The sequence below is a fragment of the Macaca fascicularis genome, chromosome 1 (genome assembly GCF_037993035.2).
Source record: "Macaca fascicularis isolate 582-1 chromosome 1, T2T-MFA8v1.1".
NCBI lineage: Eukaryota > Metazoa > Chordata > Mammalia > Primates > Cercopithecidae > Macaca > Macaca fascicularis.
Window position 1 is genome coordinate 222,189,494 of NC_088375.1, and position 25,161 is coordinate 222,214,654.

The 25,161-nt window shown below is 53.4% G+C and overlaps 1 protein-coding gene across 12 annotated transcripts in view; it reads left to right on the top strand.

Annotated features, from left to right (window-relative positions):
* DHRS3 (dehydrogenase/reductase 3) overlaps positions 1-25,161 on the top strand; it is a 53,953-nt gene that overhangs the window by 14,194 nt on the left and 14,598 nt on the right. For 2 of the 12 annotated variants that reach the window (XM_065529746.1, XM_074019843.1), the window contains exon 1: positions 10,250-10,550. The exons of 9 other annotated variants lie outside the window; for them this stretch is intronic. Coding sequence is in view for 1 of the 3 variants with exons in the window: in XM_065529744.1 (XP_065385816.1) it covers positions 4,828-4,842 (15 nt within the window). In the remaining 2 variants the exon portion in view is untranslated. Of the gene's footprint in view, positions 1-4,776; positions 4,843-10,249; positions 10,551-25,161 lie in introns of those variants that run through there. One more of the 12 variants, XM_065529744.1, reaches the window with a different exon arrangement.

Below are 25,161 nucleotides of genomic sequence, written 5' to 3' on the forward strand. Positions count from 1 at the left end.
CGCCCCCACACCCAGCTAATTTTTATATTTTTAGTAGAGACGGGGTTTCACCATGTTGGCCAGGATGGTCTATGTCTCTTGACCTGTGATCTGCCCACCTCAGCCTCCCAAAGTGCTGGGATTACAAGCATGAGTCACCATGCCCGGCCACCAGCGCACATTTCTGAGATCCAGGTGAAGTGGCCATCCTGGGACACGTCGCTGAGGGCAGATTCTGAACCCAGGCTTCCCAGCTTCAACCCTCCATCTTTTCCCACTGCAACAAATAATCTCAGCCTGGCCTGGCCTGCCTCATTCAGGGTCATGGAGAGGTCAAGAGACAAGCTGTTAAGTAATGGGGCTTAGTACACAGAGGGTTCTGGAGAGAGCTGTGATAAGCAGTGAGTGAGTCAACAGGATGCGGGCAGGGATGTAGTGAAATCCGCTTTTACACAAACATCGTTTAGAGCACTGAGTAGCAGTATTTGCATACAATGAATGGGAGACTTGCCAAAGGAATAAAATAGTCCTCAGTTATCAGGGTTTCTTTTAAAGAGTAAACTGACAAGCTTGGGAATAGCACAGTTGAATTTCTTTCATTTGACAACCAGTGTGACGTCTTAACACGCAGAGACCCAGCCGCAGAGGAGACAGTGAGTGACAGCTCCCTCCAGTTAAGCCCGAGGTCACTGAGCTCTGCGTGGCCTGAGAGCTTTGATCACTGTAAATTAAGGAAAATCTTAGAAGACTTCTCGAAGGAGGTGGCAACTGAGGGGGTTGCAGTAACTCTCAATTTTTTTGCTGGTTGTAGAGCCCTACAAGGGTCTGAAGAAAATATGAGCTCTATCCCAGGAAGAAGGTGCAACTGAAAGTTTTGTACTTTTAAGGGGGCATGTACACCTGTCACCTATCCTAGACTCTGGGTTAAGAAGGCTTGGACTAGATACAATCAAAACCCATCCAAGTCCTACAGGCTGAGATGCAGGCCCAGGGCAAGGGCTCGTGTGAGAGGTAGGGAATGCCCTGGTATCCTGTGACACAGAAGGCAGGGCAAGCTCAGGGTGGAGAGTACACATGTGTGGCTTGGTGCTTAAGGCCACCAGTGGTCAGCCTGGTGAAGGCCACTGGGCCCCAGTCTTTCTTACCCCATTGGCCATCCCTACTTAAAGGAATGTGACCTTAAATCCCCTTTTCGGCAGCCTTTCGGGGATTTTGATGAGTGAAGCGTATGATGATCTTGTCCACACTGAAATGGCCTCCTAGGGAACACGGTCTCCTGTCTGCGTCCCACCTCTCCCAACCACTTCTACCAGCCTCCAAGCCGCGCGGTCCCCACGCAGACCTCAGCACCAGCTGAGGTGCAAGGTCCAGGTTTTCAAACTGGGTTCCAGAGCACCCTAGAGGCCCCAAGAAGGTGGGGCCAAGTGGGAGATGGAGCAGGATGGGTTCTGAGGGACCCCTGCTTCCTGTGGACTAGGTCAGTGTTGTCACCTCTGTTTTGTGGCTTACAATTCCATGTTAAGATTTTGGTGTGCGTTTTGAAAGAAAGTCATTGTTCTAAAGGAAAAAAATAAGGCTTGAAAATGATGCTTCAAGGAAATGACTCAGCCCACTCCCTCTCCTGGATGGACCCTTCTTGGATTTGCTGGATGTCCCCTCTTTAATGACACCTCCACCTTTGGCTCTTTAACCCAAGGTGCTGTGGCTTCTGGACCAAATGCCCTCTAGTTCGCTTGGGCCTTTGCCCCTCAGCAGAGGAACCCACACTCCCACCCCAGACATGTGGAACCCCAGACCCTGCTCTGCCCTCAGCCTGGGCACCTCCTCTACCACCGAGGTGCCCACAAGCTAGAAACCCTGAATACCCAACCAGGGCTGAGACAGCCTCTCCAAGGGGACTCAGCCCAAATCCATTTGCCAGAAAGGACACAGGAGGCTACTGCCTGGCCCTCCCTGCCTCCAAAGCACCCAGCCCTGGGAGAGTGTGCCTTAACAACCTCAGCCCCAAAGCCCAGACCTGGCCCATGGGCAGTGTCACAGCGGCCAAAATCTTTTGGGCGGTAGAGGCCGGCTCTGGCCAGTGCACTCATGCAATTTATAGTGCCGGCCAGGGCTGTTGGAAATTCGTTCCTAACGCCGTAGATTAGGAGGGGCCTCCCAGTGACTTGCTGTGTGACCTTGGGCGAGCAACTCTCTCTCTCTGGGCTTTGGTTCCCTCATCTGAAAAATGAAGATGTGGAAATTTAGTGAAATAGCTCCTATCACCTCCTGGGTGACTGCGAGAGCGTTTGCAAGAGACAACCACTCCTTCCAGTTGGGGAAATGGCCGTGGGGGTGAAGGGCGGTGGATACCCCCTGCTCCAGCCCTTCTCCTTCTGCGTATTAGACCAGACGCTCTGCAGGACGCCAGGGACAAAAGGCAAAAAACCCGCTGGCCTGACTCACCCTGGTTCTGGGACTCCCCCAGGAAGGGGAGAGTTCTGCCCCTGCCACAGAAGCCCTCGGGGGAATTGGAGCCCTTGACCCTTTCTAGAAGTCTGTGGGAGGGAACCACTCCCTACAGGGAGTCTGGCCATCTCCCTTCCACCCAAGGCCTCACCCGTGTTGAGATGACCCGTGGCACAGCCCGTATCTTCCCAGGCAGGGGCTGGTCCAACATGGGCCTTTCTGCAACCCAGGGGCTGAGGCTGGTCAGGGGTACGGTCTCCTCTCTGGTCCTGGCTGCCCAACCCCCACAACCATCCAACTTCCCCCACCCAAGACATTAGTCATTTTTATCTCTGCGTCCAAGTAGCTCAATTGGGCAGGACTGGGCTGCAGTGAGGCCAAAGTCTGGGGTTACCATAGCAACTCACCACGCTTTGTGGCTGCTTGTTGATATCCACAGGGGCAGGGGCATGCCCTCCTCACTCACCAAGTATCTGGCAACTGGCACAGTGTCTGGCCCACAGTAGATACTTAATAAACGGTTGTTGCCTGAATAAATGCATGACCAACCCATGTAGCTAGTTAGAGCCAGTGATTACCAAGTACCTACTATGTGCCAGGGACTGTTCTAAGCCCTGACATGTCACAAGGTCATTTACTCCTCGAAGTAACCTTCCAGCGTGGGTGCTGTTATCATCTTCCTCTTACCAACAGGACTCTTGAGGGTAAGTTAGAATCACACAGCTAGTAAATGACCCAGCAGGACTGGACCCCAGGATGTCTGCTTGTAACCAATGAGTCTTGCCTCTTGGTTGATACCTTCACGGAAGAGATGGCGCTGATGGCCGCTAGTGGAGTCTGTAGCCAGACAGTCTACATGGGTCAAAAACATCACCTCCCGCTTTCCTGATGGGGGCTCTGGAGGTGTTGCGCTGATTGGTTTATTGACTCACGGGACCAGAACTCCCTGGGTAGGGCTGACTTCGGGCACGTCTCCAGGGACCAGTACCGTCAGGACTCAGGCGAACTTCTCTCTCCCCTCACCTTTAAGCAGACCTCTCTGCCACGGGGCTGCTCACACCTGCCCCCTGCTGCTGGTAACGTCACCCTCCCAGCTCCCATTCGAGTAGACAGGCAGGTAGGTGTTCTTTGCCCGGAAGTCCTGGAAGGGTCCAGGAATTGGGTCTCTCTGGCAGTGACGGGGTGAGCCTGAACCAAGGAAATGGTGCTGTATTTGGCCAGCTGGGAGTCACGGCCAGACTCTGAGCCAGGGTATACCAGCCCCAACCAAGCCATACGGTTTGGGAGTTGGGAAGTGGGCTTCTCTGCAGGGGAGATGGGGGTACCATGAGCAGGAGCAAGGGGTCCAGTACACCTTCTTGTGGAAGGACAACATTCGTTTTTCAGTCGTGCCACAGGGAAACAGCCGGGAGAGCCAGGCCTGCCTGTATGAGGCAGCCCTCCAGATCTCATCCTGCAGACCTTGTGAGGTCGTTTACTGATGCCTTACCCCCCTCTATCTCCTCAAGAAAAAAAAAGATAGAATGGACTTTTCTGGGTTGAGCTAAAATCTCTGCCTTCAAGGAGATTGTAGTTCAAAGAGGCAAAATGCTCAGCCACCGAAATCCAGCAAGTTGTCAACAGACTGACTTTGGAACCTTTTCTAGACGATGTAAGGCCACTGTGATGAGAGGAAACGAAGCCCTTTGCTAGGTCACGGTTCACAGGTACGAGAGGTCCGCTCTCCCTCCCCTCCAGCTGCAGGCAGGGAGCAGAACAGAGAGGATATCGGGTCCTTCCAAGTTGGTGGGGGGGTCTGTGGAGTCCTTTTTTTTTTTTTTTTTTTTTTGAGACAGAGTCTCACTCTGTCGCCCAGGCTGGAGTGCAGTGGCACGATCTTGGCTCACTGCAAGCTCCGCCTCCCGGGATCACGCCATTCTCCTGCCTCAGCTTCCTGAGTAGCTGGGACTCCAGGCGCCTGCCACCACGCCCAGCTAATTTTTTGTACTTTTTTAGTAGAGACGGGGTTTCACCGTGTTAGCCAGGATGACCTCAATCTCCTGACCTTGTGATCCGCCCGCCTCGGCCTCCCAAAGTGCTGAGATTACAGGCGTGAGCCACTGCACCCGGCCTGGAGTCCTTTTAGAGCTCCCCCAGCCCAGCAAGCAGTAGCCCCTCTCACAGGCCTGGCAGCAGGTCACCGTGGGGAGCTGGGGCCAGTGTGACTGTAAAGGGCGGCGTGACCTTCATGCAGGCAGGCAGTCCTGCCAGACACACCCACATGGCCTCTGTCCACCCTTGGCTGCACGGCCCATGTTCTTACATCCCAGTTGCCAAAGAATTAAGAGTCTGACCTGGCCTTTCCGGGCCACTTCCCTGTGAGCACACAGCAGAGGAGACGGGGTCCGGGGTCCTTCAGGGATGGCAAGACACAAGGTCAGTGTGGACTGGGCACATGGTGCCCTCCAAGGGCTCATACCTCCTCAGCCAGCAGATCCATGCCTTGGCTTTGGGGATGTCTCCTGAGCCTTCAAGTCAGTGGAAATGTTCGTATGTGTGTATGTGTGTGTGTGTGTGTGCGCGCGCGTGCGCATACACACACACAGATGTGCGGTTCTTTCTTTCTCAAGGAGCCAGTAAAGCATAGAGATTCAGATTTTGAGTTCAGGAGTCAACCACACCAAAGTTCATATGCTGGCTCTTCTGTTCACTTGCTGTGTGACCTTGAGCAAGTTACTGGACCTCTCTGAGCCTCCGTTTCCTCATCTGTCAAATGACGATTAAATGAGGTAATACATTTAAAGTTCAGAGACACAAAGCGAGTGCTCAGTAAGTGTTGGCCATGATGATGAGGCTACAGATCATAACTGCACTCTCTACCAAAGTCTCCAGGGCATTTCATTAAGGCGGGAATGGCTTGTTGTGTTTGTTTTATTCATAAGTGCTGTTGATAGGTTCATTTGGGGAGGAGACGCTGTGCCTTTCAGAGACTGTAGACTTTGAAGTAGGCAGATTCAGGTTTCAATCCCAGCTCTTCTGGCTGGAGGCCTTGGACCCATCCCTTGGCACCTCTAGATCAGCTTCCTGTTGCTGCTGTAACAAATTATCACAAACTTAGTGGCTTAAAGCAACACACATTACTCCCTTCCAATTCTAGAGGGCAGGAGTCTGACACGGGTCCCACTGGGCTAAAATCAAGGGGTCAGGGCTGCGCTCCTGCGTGAGGTTCTAGGGGAGAATCCATTTCCTTGCCCTTTCCAGCTTCTAGGAGCTAGCTGCATGTCTTGGCTCATAGCCACTTTGAAGATGGCCCCTCCATCTTCAAAGTCAACCAGTCATATCCTAGTCACATCTCCATGTGATTCTCTGCCTCCCTTGTCTACTGTGGTTACAGGGGGCCTTCTCGGAGAATCGAGGACAATCTATCTGAAGTTGGCTGATTAGCCCTTTTAATTCCAGCTGCAACCTGAATTCCTTTTTCCCATAGGAGGTGACAGATTCATAGGTTCTGGGAATTAAAACATGGGCGTCTCGGAGAACGGGCGTCATTCAGTCAGCTACACTCTCGAGCCTCAGTCTCCTTATCTGTAAAGTGGCAGTGCAAATCCCAGCCTCCGAGGGAGGGACCTTGGGAAGATTCCAGGAGATTATTGAACATGGTGGCAGGGGATGAAAAATGTGGGTTGGGTCTGTCCTGAGCACCTGTTGAGCACAAAGCTCACACAGGAAGGGGAAGATGTCACAGTCCCTGCTGTAGAGCAACTGGCAGTGCAGCTGGTCATCGGGGAGGGCTTGTCCTTGGAGAACAAAACCAAAACAGGGGACCTTAATTGTGCCCCACCTGGGTGGGCAGGTGCTCCACAGGAGAGAAAACTGAATCGTCCCAGATGGCTTCCCGCAGGGTGGATTTGACAGAAGCGAAGGGCATTTGGGGGAGAGAGGCTTTCCCTCGTCACAAGGACATGGTTGACATTGCACAGGTATGGCAAGGGAAGAAGACACCCATCTGCAGTCTTGCTGGGGAGATGGACCAGTAGCCTGCAGTGACCCTGGTGGGGATGGGTGCCTTGGTAGGGCAAACCATGGCTGGAGGCAGCTACAAGCACAGACGGGGGCTTTCAACCCGTCTTTGTTGTTAATAAAGTGCTACCCACGTTCTAAACAATTTACATGGACAATCTGATTTACTCCTCAGAGCAACCCTATGACACAGTCACAGTTCCCAGTTTAAAGATGGAAATACTAGGGCTCAGAGAGGTTAAATACTTGCCCGAGGTCACATAGCCCAGGTAGCCATGGGATTAAAATCTAGGCAGTCTGCCTTCCAGGAAAGGAAACCTGGCTGTGCCTAGGACTGGGGTCTAAGCTGAGGCATTAAGGATGAGATGGAAGCAGCAGAAGGAAAATATCCCAGGCAGAGGGAAAGAGCGGAGCTAGAAAATGGGAGACGAGAGCGTTTGTTTCCTTTGGGAAAAAGATCCTGGCCTGGCCAGAACCAAGTGTGAGCAGGGAGTGGAGAGAGATGGACAGGGTCACACCTCACAGAGCCTGGTGGTTGTGGGGTGAAGTCTGGACATGACTGGGAGCTCTGCTAGGGAGCCACTGAAGGCTTTCTACAGGGTGTGTGACCAGTCCTTTCTATAGGCTGCATGACCAGCCCACATTAATGGAAGGTGACAGAAGCCTGATTTTCCACAGAATTCTCTGATGTTGGAGGGAAGTGATGCTCTCTGAGAACCGCTGAAAATCACTTTCTGTGGGGCTGGTGCTTGGGAAAATTCCTGCCTCACCTGGCCCCATGGGCCAAGGGCCTGGCTTTTCTCCCAGCATCCTGGTCTTTGCAGGGTGTGCTGGCCTGGCTATTTCCCATTGAATGTCCCACTTCCCCTGAATACCCTGGCCCTCTGGGCCCAGAGCCACAGCCTGACAGCATGAGATCAGTCAGCCGGAAGGGTCAACTCCAAGGCAGTTGACCTTCGTCCTAGCAGAGATTAAACTGATTCCTAATTAATAGCCTGTAGGATAGCTACCTTGGCACAGCTTGCAAGTAATTTAAGGCTTGTCCTTAGAGGCTGGTCCATAAATTATGTTTAATTAGCTGAAGGTCTCCCTGGGACACATCAGACTGGTGTGTGATTGAGCCTACCAGCTCAGTGACCTCTGAATTTCATGTTGGAGTATAAGGGAGATGCTGAGATACTCCAGTAAAATGTTTCTTTCCTTTACTAAAACAAGAGCTGAATTCTTAACTTCTGCTAGCAGCTCCGAGAGGTACCGCCACTCGGTTTAAGGGTCTCTGCTCAGCTAGTTCCTGGCTTTGCTCTTGACCGATTACTTATACTTCCAGGGTCTCAGTGCCTTATCTCTAAAAAGAAGCCGAGTTCAAGTCTACAGACCCTTATCTGAAACCCTTAAGGCTAGCTGTGTCTCATAGGTCTGATGTTTTGGACGTTAGAAATGCAATCCAGCACATAGGCCATATACCTAGTGACACCCACAGCAAGGCCTAGGGCAGCCACCCGTAATCACAGTGATAGTCACCACAGTGGGATAAAGAGACCAGAAGTAGCCTCATGATGGTTCCAATTAGGGTTTGCTCTAAATGCATGTGTCAAAATTAAATTAGGATTTTAGAGCTTTTTGGATTCTAGAACGGAGGATAAGGGGCCGTAAACCTCACTGTTGAATTCAGGGAAGCTCCTAAATAAATGCTAATTATGATGAGGACTGTCGTTATTTTTATTTTACTTGTTGAGACAGAGTCTCACTCTGTCACCCAGGCTGGAGTGCATTGGTGCCATCTCAGCTCACTGCAGCCTCAATCTCCCAGGCTCACGTGATCCTCCCGATTGGCTTGGACTACAGGCGCGCACCACCACGCCCGGCTAACTTTTGTATTTTTAGTAGAGACACGCTTTCGCCATGTCGCCCAGGTTACCTGTTGTTATTACTCCTCTTTCCCCTACAGCTAATACGCTGCCATGTCTACCGCCCCTGCACATGTAGAGACTGGATGTGTGGGCAACTTTTAGTTTGCCAGGTGTCACCTGTCTGCCAGGGATGTGTGATACATTCTCCCTGGAGTGGCTCTGCTGGAGCTGTGTTTGTGTTTCCTGCTGTCCAGGGGAGCGTGGAAGGCTTGTGACTTGGCACGAGGTCCCACTGGGTGTTTCTGTTGGGCACCCTCTGTGTGATGGCTGGGGCTGGCTTCCTGGGTGTGACCCAGGGATTCTCACTGGGCCCTGCACTCAGAAACACCCTATACTTGGTTTGAGGCTTTGCTGTCACCATCTTGAAATTCTTTACAATTTTTGAACAAGGGACCCTGCGAATTAATGTGGCTGGTCCTAACAATAGCCATACCACACAAGTTGTCAATTTCATCCCTCCGAAGATCCCCTCAAAGGGAAGTTACTAATGTTTCACAGAAGAGGCAAAACTATTTCATTCATTCATTCACATGGTCACTGTGCACCTGATTACCAAGCCAGGTCTGGAAATTCCTCGGAGTGCCTCCGTTCTAGAGAGCGTGTGTGTTTCAGAATGGGGAAAATAGACAAAAACCAAGCAAACAAAGAACCACGATCGCTTCAGATAATCACTAAGTGCTGCGAAGACAAGAAAGCAGAGGGATGTGAGGGAGAAGGGCGTAAAGATTAACTTCAGCGAAGGAGAAGCTGGAATCAGGGCTGGAGTTCAGCTGTGCCTTGTTGCACTCCAGGGGTACTTGCTACAGATCTGGGGTTATTTCAGGCCAGGAGTGGTGGCTCATGCCTGTAATCCCAACACTTTGGGAGACTGAGGTGGGTGGATCACTTGAGGTCAGGAGTTCGAGACCAGACTGGCCAAGATGATGAAACCCCATCTCTACTAAAAATACAAAAATTAGCCAGGGGTGGTGGTGGGCGCCTGTAATCCCAGGTACTTGAGAGGCTGAGGCAGGAGAATCGCTTGAACCTGGCAGGCGGAGGTTGCAGTGAGCTGAGATCGCGCCACTGCACCCCAGCCTGGGTGACAGAGTAAGACTCCCTCTAGGGCGGGAGGAGACCTGGGGTCATTTGTACGTTCCCCACCCCCCACAAGGCAGGGTGGTCATTAGTTAATGGGGTCCAAGTAGAGGAGTCAATGGGGGTCTCCTCAAGCCAGGGGGGACTATTCATCCCTAAGACCTGGTCACCCCAGCTTCTCACAATAAACCCAGAGGCCCAGTTTTGGGGGGGGGCAGTGGGTGAGGAGAAGGGCAGCCTTGGTTTCTCTGAGGGTCTCCAAGTTCTCGCAGTGCCAGGCCCCCTGCGCCTGAGGCTTCTGACCAGCCCTGCGGCTTGGTGAGCATTTTCTTGCACTTTTGACCTTCCCCACACCAGCACAGGGAGGCCAGTTTCAGTTTTCCCCGCTTCCCCAGATGGAGATGGTGAAGCTCAGAGATGCCAAGTGACTCATCCAAAAGTCACACAGCAAATCAACTCCAGAGCAGATTCCTTGAGGCCCCAACCAGGCTGCTTTTCATTCCAAAGGGCAGTGCAGGCTCTCAGCTCTGAGCGCTGGCTGCCAAGTTAGTGCGGTCCAGGGCTGCTCTGGGAGCTCCGCGGGATAAACAGGCCCCCTGCTTCGGAAGGGAGGGGCGGTGCGCGGCCAACGGGACACTTCATACCTCTTTATACCTGGAAACCATCCCCGCAACCCCCCATCCAGTCTTTGCAAGGGAGAAGTAATGAGCTTCCCAGAAAGCCCGGAGCAAAGGCAGGCACCTCCCCAGTCTCTTCCCACGAAAACCCAAAGCTGACCCTGGAGGCCCAGCCCTCGGGTTTAGAGGCTCCTTGGGGGAAGCGGAGACAGAGACCCTAGTGGAGAGGCTGCCCCCGGAGGGGTGGGAGCTGCCAACCCCAGGGGTGCTCCGGGGGAGCAAGGCCGCTCCAGGGAGGCGGGTGCCCGCCAGGGAGACGGCGAGGGCTGCCGGGACGGTTCACGCGGCGGCCAGCAGACTGGCTGCGTGTTGCAATGTCTGGTGGCGTTTGCAGCGTCCTGTCCGTGTGTGCAGCTGGGGTAACCTCGGGCCGGCGGAGGAGCGCGTGTGGCTCGTAGGCCCTGCGGCCGGAGGCTGCTGGCACCTTGCATCTCATTTACAGCTCCGGGTTCAGCCACAGGTCAGCGGCGCCCGTGACATCACGGCGTCTGTTTACCGACGGGTCTGGGCAAGAGCGGGCGGTCCCGGGGCGGGAGGGAGACCCCAGCAGCGCCCCGGCCTCCAGCCAGGCTCCCCTGCTCACCCCCTCCGCCCAGCCCCTCCCTGTCTGCACCTGAGACCTCAACCCAGCCCCCTTCTGCAGCCACCTACCCTGCCCCTTCCCCATCTGCACCCGGAGTCCCAACTCAGCTCCTCTCCACAGCCCCCAGCCTGTACCATTGCCCCCCATCTGTACCCTGACCCCACCTCGGCCTTCCTTCGCAGCCCGGCCCAGGACCCCAACCTGTTCCCCCGCTTTCCCCGCAAAGCCCTCCCTATCTGCTCCCGGGACACCAACTGGCCCCCTCCTCACCCGCTCCACCCAGTCGCCTCCCAGTCTGTACCCAGGACCCCAGCCTCGCCCCACCCCCTCCCCATCTATCTCCCGCCCCTTCCCATCCCCTTTCCACCCCTTTCCCATCCGCCGCTTGGGATCCCAGCCCGATCCCCACCCAGCACTGCAGCCCCGCCCAGCCCCGCCCAGCCCCTCCTGGGACCCCCGCGGCCCCGCCCCGCGCCCGCCCCTGGGCCCACTTTCAGAAAGACTTCCTGCCCGACCCTCTGAGGCTTGGCGGCTCCTCCTGCCACCCCCTCACGCCATCATGTGAGCCAGGCTGGCCTCCCGGCCGCGCACAGAGCCGGCTGCAGCTCGTTAGCTGTCAGGGCTAGGGTTGGGACGGCCCGGGCACTTTGTTATTGGAAACTGGGCTCACCCCGCTGCGCGAGGTGGGTCCCCGGCGCTGGCGCGGCGTCTTCCGCGGGAGCTGCCCTTGCCACCTGGAACTGCTTTCTCGCTCACCGCCTCCCCTCCCCCTCCCCCTGCGTAAAGCAATTGTTCTGGAGGCTGAACGGACCTGGGATTCTCTTCCCGCACACCTGGGGCTTGCCAGAGCCAACCCTCCTGGAGAGGGAGGCGCTGGGGCTCAGGGAACGGCAACCCCATTCTTCCATTTTCTCAGGCCAAACGCTCTGGGGTCATCTGGGAAGCTCACTTTCTCTAGCACCCAGCCCTGCAGCCGTCCGGAATCCCTCTTCTCCCATCACCTAAGCACCCCAGCCCAGCCCCTTCCAGCTTCGTGTCAGAGGCTGTTGTTTCTCTGCTTACAACCTCCCAATCTACCCCATCTCAGAATAGAATTCAAAGTCCTGCTGTGGCTGGTATCTCCCGCTTGCTCTTCCACACTGGTCTGTGTGCTGGGGAAGCTCATTCACACCCCAGGGCCTTTGCACCAGCTGTTCCCTCCACCAGGGATGCTCTTCCTCCACAAGTCTGTATCACTCCCTCCTTCACTTCCCTCAGGTCTCTTCCAAAATGTTACCTTAACCAAGAGGACTTCCCTGCATCCCGCCATCTAAATACCACTCCCACCCCATAATCACTCCCTCCAACCCCCTACAAAGCTATGTGTTCCTCCCATGCACTTCTAGCCACCTCTACTTAATATACAGTCATTCATTCCTGTGAACAGGTGTTCATGCTCGTCGTCCCCGGACTTACACATAAGCAAACTCCGCAAGTGGGATAAATGTATTCCCCGCTGGATCCCAGGGCCTCCAAAGTGCCTGGTGTACACAATTCCACAAATACTCCATGAATGAATGAATGAATGAATGAATGAATGAATGAATGAATGAGGCAGGACAGGGCTGTTAAAAGAGCTTCCCTTTGGAGTCCAAGACTTGCTTTGAAACTTCTAGTAGTGCAACCTGCATGAGTTACTTAGATTGTCCAAATTTGAACCCCCCCCACTGGACAGTAATCTGGAGAGGTGTGCTGTGAGGGAAGGGTGGTCTGTAGATGCTGGCTCTTCCCTTCCCTCCTTGGCACCCCCACCCCAAGGTCACCCAGCACTTTGCAGCAAGAGGTCCAGTGGGGGGAAAGGGCAAAGGTGGTGAGGCACCAGCCATGAACTCTAGCCTGAGTTTCTCTGCCTCCGTGTTTTGCCAAGTGCAGCGCTGGGCAGTCAGATGGAGGTGGAGCCCCGGCCAGTCTTGTGGGCTGTGGATGTTTGTGAAAAGAAACATCAGCCCATGGATTTCTGGCTGGGAGTGAACAGTGTTCTGCCCGCCCCGAGTCAGCTTTTGTGACAGTTTCCCTGGAGGGTTTTCTGAGTGGTCCCAGAACCAAAAAGTTTCGCAAGAATCACACCCAGGGATGAGGTGGAGACTGCTCAGTTGTCACGTACTGGCTCTTGGCAGGGCGTGTTTTTAGTGTTTGAAGGAGTGTCCTCAAGAACATGAGGTGCTCGTCGCAGGGGAAGACGTGCCTGTCTCAGCAACTGGGAAGGAGGAAATCAAAGAAGGGTAGAAATCAAATCAGAGCTGGTGTTTGTGGGGTTGGGGCATTTTACATAAAGACCTCTTGGGTAAAGAGACCCTTGAGCAGAACCTATGAGAAGGTGGCCAGGTGTGGTACCTCACTCCTGTAATCCCAGCACTTTGGGAGGCTGAGGCAGGAGGATCACTTGAAGCCAGGAGTTCAAGACCAACCTGGACAACAATGTGAGACCCCCATCTCTACAAATAATAATAATCATAATAATTTTTTTAAAAGAAGAGAGGGTGCCCTACAAGGAGAGGGATACTTGGGGAAAGAGAACAGAGAGAAGCCGGTGCAAAGGCCCTGAGGTAGAGGGGAGCCAGTGCTTCTGTAGGGCCAAGACCTAGGAGGGAGGAGACAAGGGATGGGGCAGACCAGGAAGGGCCTGCGATTCCAGTAGACACTAGATTCCAGTCTGTGAGATGGGCAGCCATCAGTAGTCATGAGCAGGGTAACGTGGTCTGACACATTCTAGAAGGATCTCTGCCTGCTCTGTTGAGAACAGACTGAGGCAGGGGCCCTGGGGCAAAGGTAGGAGCCGGGTGACCTGTTGGGATCAGGTGAGGGATCCACCTGTGCTCCCAGTGAGGGGCACTGAGGCAGGGCCCTGAGGAGCAGCCGTGGAGGCGGCGAGAAGTGGTGAGAAGCCTCTGGATTTCAGAGGTCAGGCTGACAGGGTGCGTGGTGGAGTGGGCATACGGTGAGAGAAAACAGTTAATGCGGGAGAGTGAAGAGGCTTCAGAGGTTAAAAAGAGCTGGGCATCTGAAAACACGGAATGGTGTGGAGGAGACACAGCTTCTGTCGCTTCCAGCCTCGGGAGCCTGGGGCTGGGCCTTGCTTGGCCTCCTCCATCGAATGAGGATAATGCAGCCGCCCATTTGTGTTAGTTTCCTGTCAATGGCACAACAAATGACCACGAGCTGCGTGGTCCAAAACACCAGAGCTGCTGCTCTCACAGTTCCAGCTCTGGGTACCAGAGGTCCGAACTCCAGGTGTCAGCAGGACCCCACTCCCTCCCAGACTCTAGGGAAGGATCCTTCCTTGTCTCTTTCAGCTCCTGGTGGCTCTTGGCAGCTCCTGGCGTCGCGTGGCTTGTGGCCGCCTCACTGCAGTCTCTGCTTCCGTCTTCACACAGCCTTCCTCTCCTGTGTGTGTGTCTCTGTTCTGTCTCTCATGAGGACACTAGTCCTTAGATTCAGAGCCCACCCCAACCCAGGATGATCTCACTTTGAGATCCCCAACTCAATTACAGCTACTCAGTTACAAAGACCCTTTTTCTGCATAAGGTCACATTCACAGGTACCGAGGGTTAGGACTTGGACTCAGCTTCTCAGGGGACACTAATCAGCCGACCGTACCACCCCCAGGCAGCCAAGAGGACTCAGTCTAAGAGCCCAGAGCAGGACCCAGCCTGTAGTAAACACAGATTGTTCACTGTGGTGGCGGTGAGTGCTTGCCACAGTCCCACCCCACCCACTTGGAGACCAAGGGTGTTCCAGGCATACCCCGTACCCCTCACAGCAACCAGCCCTGGGCACTGTGCTGACCTGTGCTCAGAACAGCTTCTGTCCTCACCTGTCCTCCCACCTGAGCCCCATCAGAGCCCCGGTGTCCTCGCAGAGGGGCAAGGAGCATCTCTGTCACGCCTTTCAATAACCACTTGGTCATCAAGACCGTATGATGACCGCACCTTTCCCTCGTTCCCCGGGAGGTGGACACCTTTCTGTCCAGTCCTTGGCACATGGCATCTGCTCACTGTACCTGTGCACTGAATGGACATGTTGTTTCGTGGGGTCACTTTGCTCCCGCAGGCGAAGTCAGCGGCAAAGGGCACAGGTTGCTTAAGTTGAGGTTCCGGCTCTACCGCTTACCACTTGGAATTACATAGCCCCTTCGTGTATCAGTTTTCTCCGGTATGAGCCCTTCTGGAGCTGACAGAGGACTAGACGCCCCACGGCACCCATGCTGAGGCGGCGTGGCCAGCTAGTGAGCCCCGCGTGCATGTCAGAGCTGCTGTCATTCCTGTGCCTCCCAAGCGGGCCGGTTCCAGGCTGGACGCCCGCCTGGAGGAAGTCTCTGCCCTGCTCCAGGTTGCGGTCAGGGCCTTGTGGGAGGGCAACACCGCGGGCTGATCTAATTTGAGGAGCTTCATCACAATCTTCCCCAACAGCTGAGCCAGCGGTAGCCAAAACATTCTCGGCAGGCCAAAACAGGGGCCCGGAGCCAGGGAGTCTGTTTCGCAGGGCTACGTGGGAGAGACCTGTCTAGGCTTCAGCAGCTCAGCAGTGCGGGAACAGGAAGGACACATAAGGACCTAGCCGAAGTCCCTGAAAGGCCCAGTGGCTTCTGTCACCTCTGACCTCCTGGGGTCGGCTGTGGGGCACCTGTAACAAACCTAGGGCTACCCCAATAAATAGTAGCTGTTACTATTTTTATCAGCACAGCAACAGAAATAGATCCCCCTTGCTGATGGAAGATCTAGAACCCTGTTGGGGTAACGGTTGCCTGGAAGATCCCCTTCTGAAGCTCTGTGTCTGTCTCCTCCCCTAGAAACAGCCTTGAGTGGGGCAAAATCACAGAATCGCGCGATCTCTCTGTCCCCATCCTTTTACGTGACAGCATGCGGACTGGATTGTGTAGAGTCTGGAAAACAGGCCTCCCGGAAAAAAAAGGTGGAAAGGATTAGAAAGTCTGGGAAGGAGATGCTGGAAGCCAGTACCTGATCACTGTGGATCGGTTTGGATCAGTGTGATCAGAGTGGATCTGCACTAGAAGCAGAAGGGCTGGTAGGCTTGTTGTGTGTGCCCAGGTGACAGGCCAGCACTGTCAATGGGTGACAGCTAGAGGGATCCCACTGGGGTCCATTCGGAGAAAGCAGGCTTCCTTCCAGAGCTGTGCTGGAGAGGGACAGGCTGAGGGTTCAGTCACATTCCAACTATTTTTTTTTTCTTTAGCAACAGAGTCTTTGTAGAAATGACTATTCTAGGCCGGGCACAGTGGCTCACGCCTGTAATCCCAGCACTTTGGGAGGCTGAGGCAGGTGGATCGCCTGAGGTCAGGAGTTCGAGACCAGCTTGACCAACATGGCGAAACCCCGTCTCTACTAAAAATACAAAATTAGCTGGGTGTGGTTGTGGGCACCTGTAATCCCTGCTATTCGGGAGGCTGAGGCAGGAGAATCACTCGAACCTGGGAGGTGAAGGTTTCAGGTGCCATTGCCTTCTAGTCTGGGCAATAAGAGTGAAACATCATCTCAAAGAAAATGAAATGACTATTCTAGAAACCTAAAGTGTCTCCACTCTGGATGACTGGGGCAGGAGTGAGGAGAGGCCTGGGATGGTGTCTGCCTGCTCCCCACCCTACCCTCAGCACCTCCAGAGGCTCCTCACTAGGACCCCCAGGGTTCCTTGGGGCTCTGCTTGAAGACCTTTCCTCCCTAAGAAATCCCTCCACAGCTTGCTCTGCAGGTGAACAGTTTTGACGACTGGTCTCTAGCTTCTCAGGCTTGGGGGCATAGACAAAGGAGAGCCTTCTAAGTAAGGTGGAAGGATGGAACCAAGAGATAGCAAGATTCTGTGGTTTCACCCCAGTCAAGGCTGTGCCTAGGGCAGGCAAGATGGAGAGCCCCAGATGGGGTCTTCCGGGCAACCGTTTCCCCTTCAGGGTATGTGGATCTTCTACTGCAAAGGGGGATCTATTTCTGTTGCTGTGCTAATGATAATAATAATAACAACAATAATAAAAATGGCAGCTAGCTTTTTAAAAAACAGAGACAGCGTCTTGCCATGTTGCCCAGGCTGATCTTGAACTCCTGGCCTCAAGCGATTCCCCCACCTCGGCCTCCCAAAGTGCTGGGAATATAGGGGTGAGTCACCATATCCAGCCCACAGCTGGCATTTATTGTGCCCTTTCTTAATCTTCCCAACTACCCTTCAGAGTGGGTGTTTTAGGCTGGGAGCAGTGGCTCACACCTGTGATTCACCATGTTGGTGAATTATGGAGAAACCCCATCTCTACTAAAAATACAAAAATCAGCTGGGTGTGGTGGCGCACACCTGTAATCCCAGCTACTTGGGAGGCTGAGGCAGGAGAATCGCTCAAACCCAGGAAGCAGAGGAGGCAGTGAGCTGAGACTATGCCACTGCACTCCAGCCTAGGCCACAGAGCGAGACTCCATCCGTAAAAAAAAGAAAAAAAAGAAAAAAAAAAAAAGAGTGGGTGTTTTAAACCTTAATTCATAGAGGTTAAGTTCATGTAATTCATAAGTATTAAAGAATTGAACCCAGGCAGTCTGGCTCCGGAGCCCATGTTCTAAGCTGTTCTACTCAAGATAGAGTCTCTCCTTTTGGAAACAGGCAGGGTTGTGAAAGGGGGAAATTCCAGTGGTAACCTATGCCACGCTCACACTCATCCTCTGCTATCTAGCACCCCTCCCTAACCCTAATGTCTTACAAGCTGGATGTTGCTTGCCTGCTCATTCTCATCTGACCACAGGGATGGATTTTTATTAACAGACTCCTGCTGGAGGGGCCAGGAGCAGAAAGCTGTGCACGCTCCACACTGACCTTCCCACCCCACCGCCCAGCCTGCTGTGGTTTGGGGTCTCTGGTGGGTATTTTCTTTCCCTCTGAGAAGCCAAGTCAGCACCGATCCAGCTCCACAACATCGGGCCCATGGGACATGAGCCGGCCTGCCAAAGACCTGCCCAGGGTCTCAGATCTTTCCGGGGCTGCCAATTATAAACAGATGCTCCTCCTCATGTCACCAGTGGGAGGGTGTGCTGCAGCTGAACTCCAGGAATGAAAGCCAAGTCCAGCATTAGTGCAAGCCCCTCTGGGCTAGGAAGGCAAGGCTGGGTAGAGAAGAGGTACTGAGTATCCTCTGATCTAGGGCCTCCTGGGGCTGGTGTCTTGTGATGATGTTAGCTGAGCTTTTACTCTTGTGCCTGGCCCATGCTGGATGCTGGGGTTACGCGATGAGTAAGATTCCGTGGAGGACCTTGCACGCTCATGGGAGAGACAGGGCTGTTCACCAGTCAGCATGCTCACATCTATGCACTAGTGGAGGTTGAACAAACACTAGTGTTAGCAGTGAGGAATGGGTATCCTGAGTCAGGCTGATCTCCTGTTATGAGCTGCATGACCCTGGGTGAGTCACTGTCTGTCTGAGGCTTGCCTATTAAATGGAGAAGGTAAACATACCCACCACAAGGGGTTGTGAGGATTAAAGAAGAAAACATATCCATGTACTCAGCACCGTGTCTGACCCATGGCAACTGCTCAACAGATTTGGCCATTGTATAGTGGTGGCGCTGTTGTTGTTGTGAGGAGGCTGGAAAGAGCAGCCAGGGAGGCTTCAGGACTGAGGGAGCATTCAAGCAGGGTTTTGCAGGTTGAATAGGAGTCCATAAGTAGCCTTGGCATTAGAAACAGAGAAAAACAGCCCGGGCAGGGCACCAGGTAGGGACACAGGAGAACTCTGAATTTGAGAGATTTAGTCCCTGTCCTCTAAGTGACAGGATATAGTCCCCAAATGGCCGTGACAGCACATGCAGGGCCAAAAGCACTGTGTAATGAGCGAGTGGAAACTGGGAGCTGTGGATCCCCTGACAGGCTCCCTCCCTCAGTCACTCAACAATGGGAAGAGAGATGTGAATAGACAGTCACTTCACAATGGATGAGGGCCCCTGAAGGGCACTGCTCGGGGGCTGGGGGACAAGGGGTTGTACCCACAGGATTGAGTGAAGTTACCTGTGTGTTAAGAATCTATTTGGGGAATGATCCATGGGGACGCTTTTACTCCACCCTCTGTTGTTTTTTGTTTGGTTTTGGTTTTTGGTTTTGGTTTTTTTTGAGACTGAGTCTCTCTCCATCATCCAGGCTGGAGTGCAGTGGCGCAATCTTGGCTCGCTGCAGCCTCCGTCCCCTGGGCTCAAGTGATCCTCCCACCTCAGCCTCCAGAGCCACCACACCCAGCCCCACTTTCTATTTTTAAGATCATAAATAACAATACTTGTTCTTTAGAGATATTTTTTGCTTATACAAATATAAAGAAGCAAACGACAGTCAGCTGTGATCCTGCACGAGACACCCATCTCTGTGTAGCCTGTTGACTTCCATTGACCTGGTGGCTTACTCCTGTAATCCCAGCTCTTTGGGAGGCCGAGGTAGGAGAATCGCTTGAGCCCCAGGAGTTTGAGACCAGCCTGGGAAGCATGGCAAAACCCCATCTCTACAAAAAACATAAAAATTAGCCAGGAGTAGTGGCTTGCACCTCTGATCCCAGCTACTTGGGAGGCTGAGGTAGGAGGATCACCAGGAAATGGAGGCTGCAGTGAGTCATGATTGTGCCACTGCACTCCGGCCTGGGCCTGTCTCAAAAAAAAAAAAGTTTAGAGTTGAGATTATCTTATTCAAATAGTGCTGCACCCCTTTTGTCCCAACATTAGACTTCTGAGCATGTTTTTTTTTCTTTGAGACGGAGCCTTGCTCTGTCACCCAGGCTGGAGCGCAGTGGTGCAATCGCGGCTCACTGCAAGCTCTGCCTCCCAGGTTCACACCATTCTCCTGCCTCAGCCTCCTGAGTAGCTGGAACTACAAGCGCCTGCCCCCACGCCCGGCAAATTTTTTGTATTTTTAGTAGAGATGGGATTTCACCATGGTCTCGATCTGAACTTGTGATCCGCCTGCCTCGGCCTCCCAAAGTGCTGGGAGTACAGGCATGAGCCACTGCACCCGGCTGACTCCTGAGCATCTTTCCATGTCGTGACACTTATCATTTTAAAGTCTGCAGAAGAGGGTGTATCAGAGGCAGTGCTATGATTTTCTCAGCTTTTCCTCCCCATGGGAAATGCCAACAGAGAGTGGGTACTAAGCAGTTACTGGGTGCCAGCTTCTGCCAGCTTAATCCCCACAGGACCCCTTGAAGAGAGGAGATGTGCTTCTTACAGGACAGTGAGTGGTGGTGCAATCCCCACAGCCTTTGGAGCCAGACATGACCTTGGTTCAAATCCCAGCTCCATTATTCAGTTGCTGTGTGACCTCAGACAAGTTGCTTAGCCTCTCTAAACTACAATTTCCTTAGCTTTAAAATGGGTATGATATGGCTACCTTTGTCAGTTCCCCGATGCAAATGAGGTTTTCTTGTTTATTCTTTATCCCACTTACTGTCATTTGTGACTGACTGTTTTCTGATTCCTTCTCTGTCTTCCCCCACTGGAATGTGGGTTTCTTGAAGCAGGATCACATCTGCTTCATTCTCGGTTGGATCACCCCCCCAGCCCATAGCCAGCTCTCCGTGTGGTCCTGGATGGACGGGGCTGTTGTGGACATTGGAGGAGACAAAGCAGGAGAAGGCCGGCTGGGTGGGGATGAACGTGGGGCGCGGGGATGCATATGAGAAGAGTGGAATCCTCAAAGCTCAGACGACCCCAGTGTCTGGGGGCTTAGGGGTGCCTCTGCAAAGGTCTGAGGCTTTGGGTTCAAATCCTGTTTCACAGCGGGTGGCATGGGGTGAGTTACTTAACTCCTTTGTGCCACGGTTTTCTCCACTGTGACCACGGATAATGACAGTCTTCAGTGCAGAGGGCCGCTGAGGAGTCTGTCCGGCTATATCTGTCGTGAGAGCTGCTCTGGGCGAGGGCAGGACAGCCCAGAGGACAGAGGTCTTTCTCCCCTTCCCACCTCCCGCTACCAGTCACTAGGAGGGAGAAGGGGACAGAAGCTCATCATTTGCCCCAGAGGGGACAGAAGAGGAGGGGAGGCCAGGAGGTGTGGAGCCACCCTTATTCTATAAACCCTACTTAAGAGTGAATTCCAGGCCTCTGGCCTTCCTAGCTGCTGCCTGTCCCGAGTTCACTAAGAGGCAGCCGCATTGGTTCCAAGGGCTCAGAAATCAGTCCCCTCTGCAGGCTCCCACCCCACACACCCTCAGACGCCTGCCTCCACCCGCCCAGTCCTCACACTCATGCTGGCCCTGGGCGGGACCCCTGTCCTGTCAGCTGCGCGGGTCACCTCCTGGGAACCCTGGCAGGAGCCACCTGAGCGCGCCTGCAGAGCGGTATCTGCCAGTTACCTGGTCAGTGACGCAGATTCCCCAGAAGGGTCAGGGTAGGAAGCTGGAGGGGGAAGAGGAGCCAGGAAGGGACAGTGGCCAGGGCAGCTCCACGGGGCAGCACCTACCAGGAAAAGGGGCCCATTCCCTCCACTCAGCTCGCTCAGGCGCCAGCCCAGCACTTCGGAGACGCTCCCATTTCCTAAGATGGAAGGTGCCCAGCTCCACCTCCCTGCGACTCCCAGCATCCACCAAGGACCTGAGGAAACACAATAGCACATGGCTACACACACACACACACACGCACATTACACACACTCGTACACAGACAAACTCACACAGACACACACAGACATACACACACATACACTCACACAGAGAGACACATACAGACACACAGAGACACACACAGAGGTACACAGACACACACTCGCACACAGACACACACACTCACACAGAGACACACACACTCACACAGACACACACACTCACACAGACACACACAGACATACACACACATACACTCACACAGACACACACACTCACACAGACACACACAGACATACACACACATACACTCACACAGAGAGACACATACAGACACACAGAGACACACACAGAGGTACACAGACACACTCTCGCACACAGACACACACACACAGACACACACACTCACACAGACACACACACACAGACACACACACTCACAGAGACACACACAGACACAAGGAGACGGAGACACACACACACACAGAGACACACACTCTCGCACACAGAAACACACAGAGACACTCACAGAGAGACAGACACAAGGAGACACAGAGACACACACACACAGAGACACACACATTCGCACACAGACACACACACACATGCATTCACAGAGAGACACTCGCATACAGACACACACACACATACAGAGAGACACACAAAGACACAGAGACATACACAGACACACACACACATACACTCACACAGACACACACACACTCACACAGACACACACACACACTCACACAGACACACACACACATACACTCACACAGACACACACACACACTCACACAGACACACACACACACTCACACAGACACACACACACATACACTCACACAGACACACACACATACACTCACACAGACACACACACATACACTCACACAGAGAGACACACAGACACACACAGACACACACAGAGGTACACAGACACACACTCACACACAGACACACACACACAGAGACACACACAGTCGCACACAGAAACACACACATACACTCACAGAGAGACACACACTCACACATACACTCACACAGAGAGACACACAGACACAAGGAGATACAGAGACACACACACTCGCACACAGATACACACACACAGAGACACACACAGTCACACACAGAAACACACACATACACTCACAGAGAGACACACACTCACACATACACTCACAGAGAGACACACAGACACAAGGAGATACAGAGACACACACATACAGAGACACATTCGCACACAGACACACACACATGCATTCACACAGAGAGACACACACTCGCACACAGACACACACACACTCACACAGAGAGACACACAAAGACACACGGAGACATATACACAGACACACACACATACACTCACAGACACACAGAGACACACAGACACACACACTCACACAGAGACACCCGCAGACACACACTCACAGAGACACACTCAGACACACAGACACACAGACACACACACTCAGACGCACACATACACTCATACAGAGAGACACCCACAGACACACGGAGAGACACAGACACACTCACAGATACACTCCTAGAGGCCCACACAGACACAGACACACACAGAGACACACTACAGAAACCCACTTACAAAAACACACAGAGCCTGGCGCAGCGATGCTCAGCAGGGCATGCGCACAGCAGCCAGAGCCTCACCTCCGTCTGAGACCGAAGCCTTGCCCTGTGAAAGCTGCTCCTCACCCAAGGCCCAGCCAGGACGGTGCTGATGCTCTGGGGCACCCAGGTTTCCCTGACTCTTGGCCCAGGTGGACTTGACTGGAAGGTTCTGGGGCCCTAAATGGTTTAGCCAAGGGAATGGGTGGTCTCTCCTCTTAGAGACGTTAAACCACCTCCCTTCCCCATCCACCTGTGTGCCTGAACTGTCATTCATTCATTCATTCAACAAACATAATGTGCTATGCCGGGCACTGGGATGTGAATGGGATAGAATTGGGGCCCAGGGGGGTGGGGCTGAGGAGGCAGAAAGGCAAACCTATCATGTTGCCAGGGAAAGGTGAGGCCGGTTCCCCAGCCCACCTGGAGCACCCTCAACAGACTCTTAAAAGGAAACAGCCAAGTCTTAGGGCCCTGCCTGGGGGGCTTCCTGGCCCACGGAAGACAGTGAGACACAGCCTTCTTTCCTTCTCCCTGAGCCCTGCTCCACCTCCTCTCCAGGGTGATCTTCCAGCCCGGCTGACAGCGCTGGGTTGACCACTTGTCTCCACGGACATCTGAACCCTATACCCTCCCACAAGACCCCAGCTTTAAGCTTTCCTCTCTGTCAACTTGCCCAGCAATTCTTAGGGCCCCCAGAGGCACCTCTTCTTGCCTCAGCCAGAGCCCAGGGGACTGTGCAAGCCCCATGGTCCTGTTACATGTATGAGCCAGAGGTAGGATGTGGTTAGGCAGGGACAGAAGAATAGAAACCAAGGATTACCTCCCACTCAGGCTGACATACTCAGAAACCAGATGGATGGATGGGTGCAGTGGGGCTGGTGGGCAGGGGGATGGATGAATGGATAGCTGAATGGAGTTGGGTAGGTGAGTAAATGGATGGATGGATGCACGGATGGATGAAGTGGGGTAGGTGAGCAGATGGTTGGATAGATGGAGTAGGGTAGATGAGGGATGGATGGGTGGGTGGATGGGTGGATGGATGGATGGATGAATGGATGGATGGATGGATGGAGTGGGGTGAGTGAGTGCAAGAATGGATGGAGTAGGGTAGGCGAGTGGGTGGATGGATGGATGGATGGATGGGTGGATGGATGGATGGATGGATGGAGTGAGGTAGGTGAGTGGATAGATTAATGGAATGGGGGAGGTGAGTGGATGGGTAGATGGAGTTGGGTAGGTGAGTGGGTACAGTGGGGTAGGGGATGGATGGATGGATGGAGTGGGGTGGTGGGTGAGTGGATGGGTGGATGCATGGGTGGATGGAGTAAGGTAGATGAGAGATGGATGGAGGGATGGATGGATGGATGGATGGATGGATGGATGGATGGATGGGTGAATGGATGGAATGGGGTGGGTGAGTGCATGGATGGATGGAGTAGGGTAGGTGAGTGGATGAATGCATGAATGGATGGATGGAGTGGGGTGGGTGAGTGGATGGGTGGATGGATGGATGGATGCATGGATGGATTCAGTAGGGTAGATGAGGGATGGATGGATGGATGGGTGGATGGATGGATGGATGGATGGATGGATGGATGGATGGATGGAGTAGGGTAGGTGAGTGGATAGATTAATGGAATGGGGTAGATGAGTGGATGGGTGGATGGAGTTGGGTAGGTGAGTGGGTACACGGGGTAGGTGATGGACGGATGGATGGATGGATGGATGGATGGATGGATGGAGTGGGGTAGGTAGATGGTGGGTGGATGGATGGACCGGTGAATGGGAGAGTGGACAGATGGACAGATAGATGAATGGGTGGCCGTATAGACAGGATGATAAAGGAGGAAGAAAGGAAACCTGGATGACAGTGGCTGCAAGGCGGGGGGGGTGGAGGAGGCCTACACCAAATTGCCTTCCTGGAGCAAATGCTTGTCTTTTTTCTTTCCCATGAACTGAACCTCCCAGCTTCTCCTGGAGGAACACATTCTGTTTTTAGCTCAACAGACAAGAAAATGTCCCTTGGAGCCTGTTTAATTGTAGTCCATCTGCCTTTGAAGGACTTATATGGTCATGGAGAGGAACTGATGGTACCCACTTGTTAAGCCCTTTCTATATTTCAAGACCTTAATTAAAATAAAGTGGCTAGACTAAGTGGGGTTTTCAAACTGGGTTTTAGAGAACACTTATTTTTTTGTAAAATATTTTGAAAGTTTTTAAAACTCTAATTTTAAAAATCGATTCCGTTGGAGACCACTG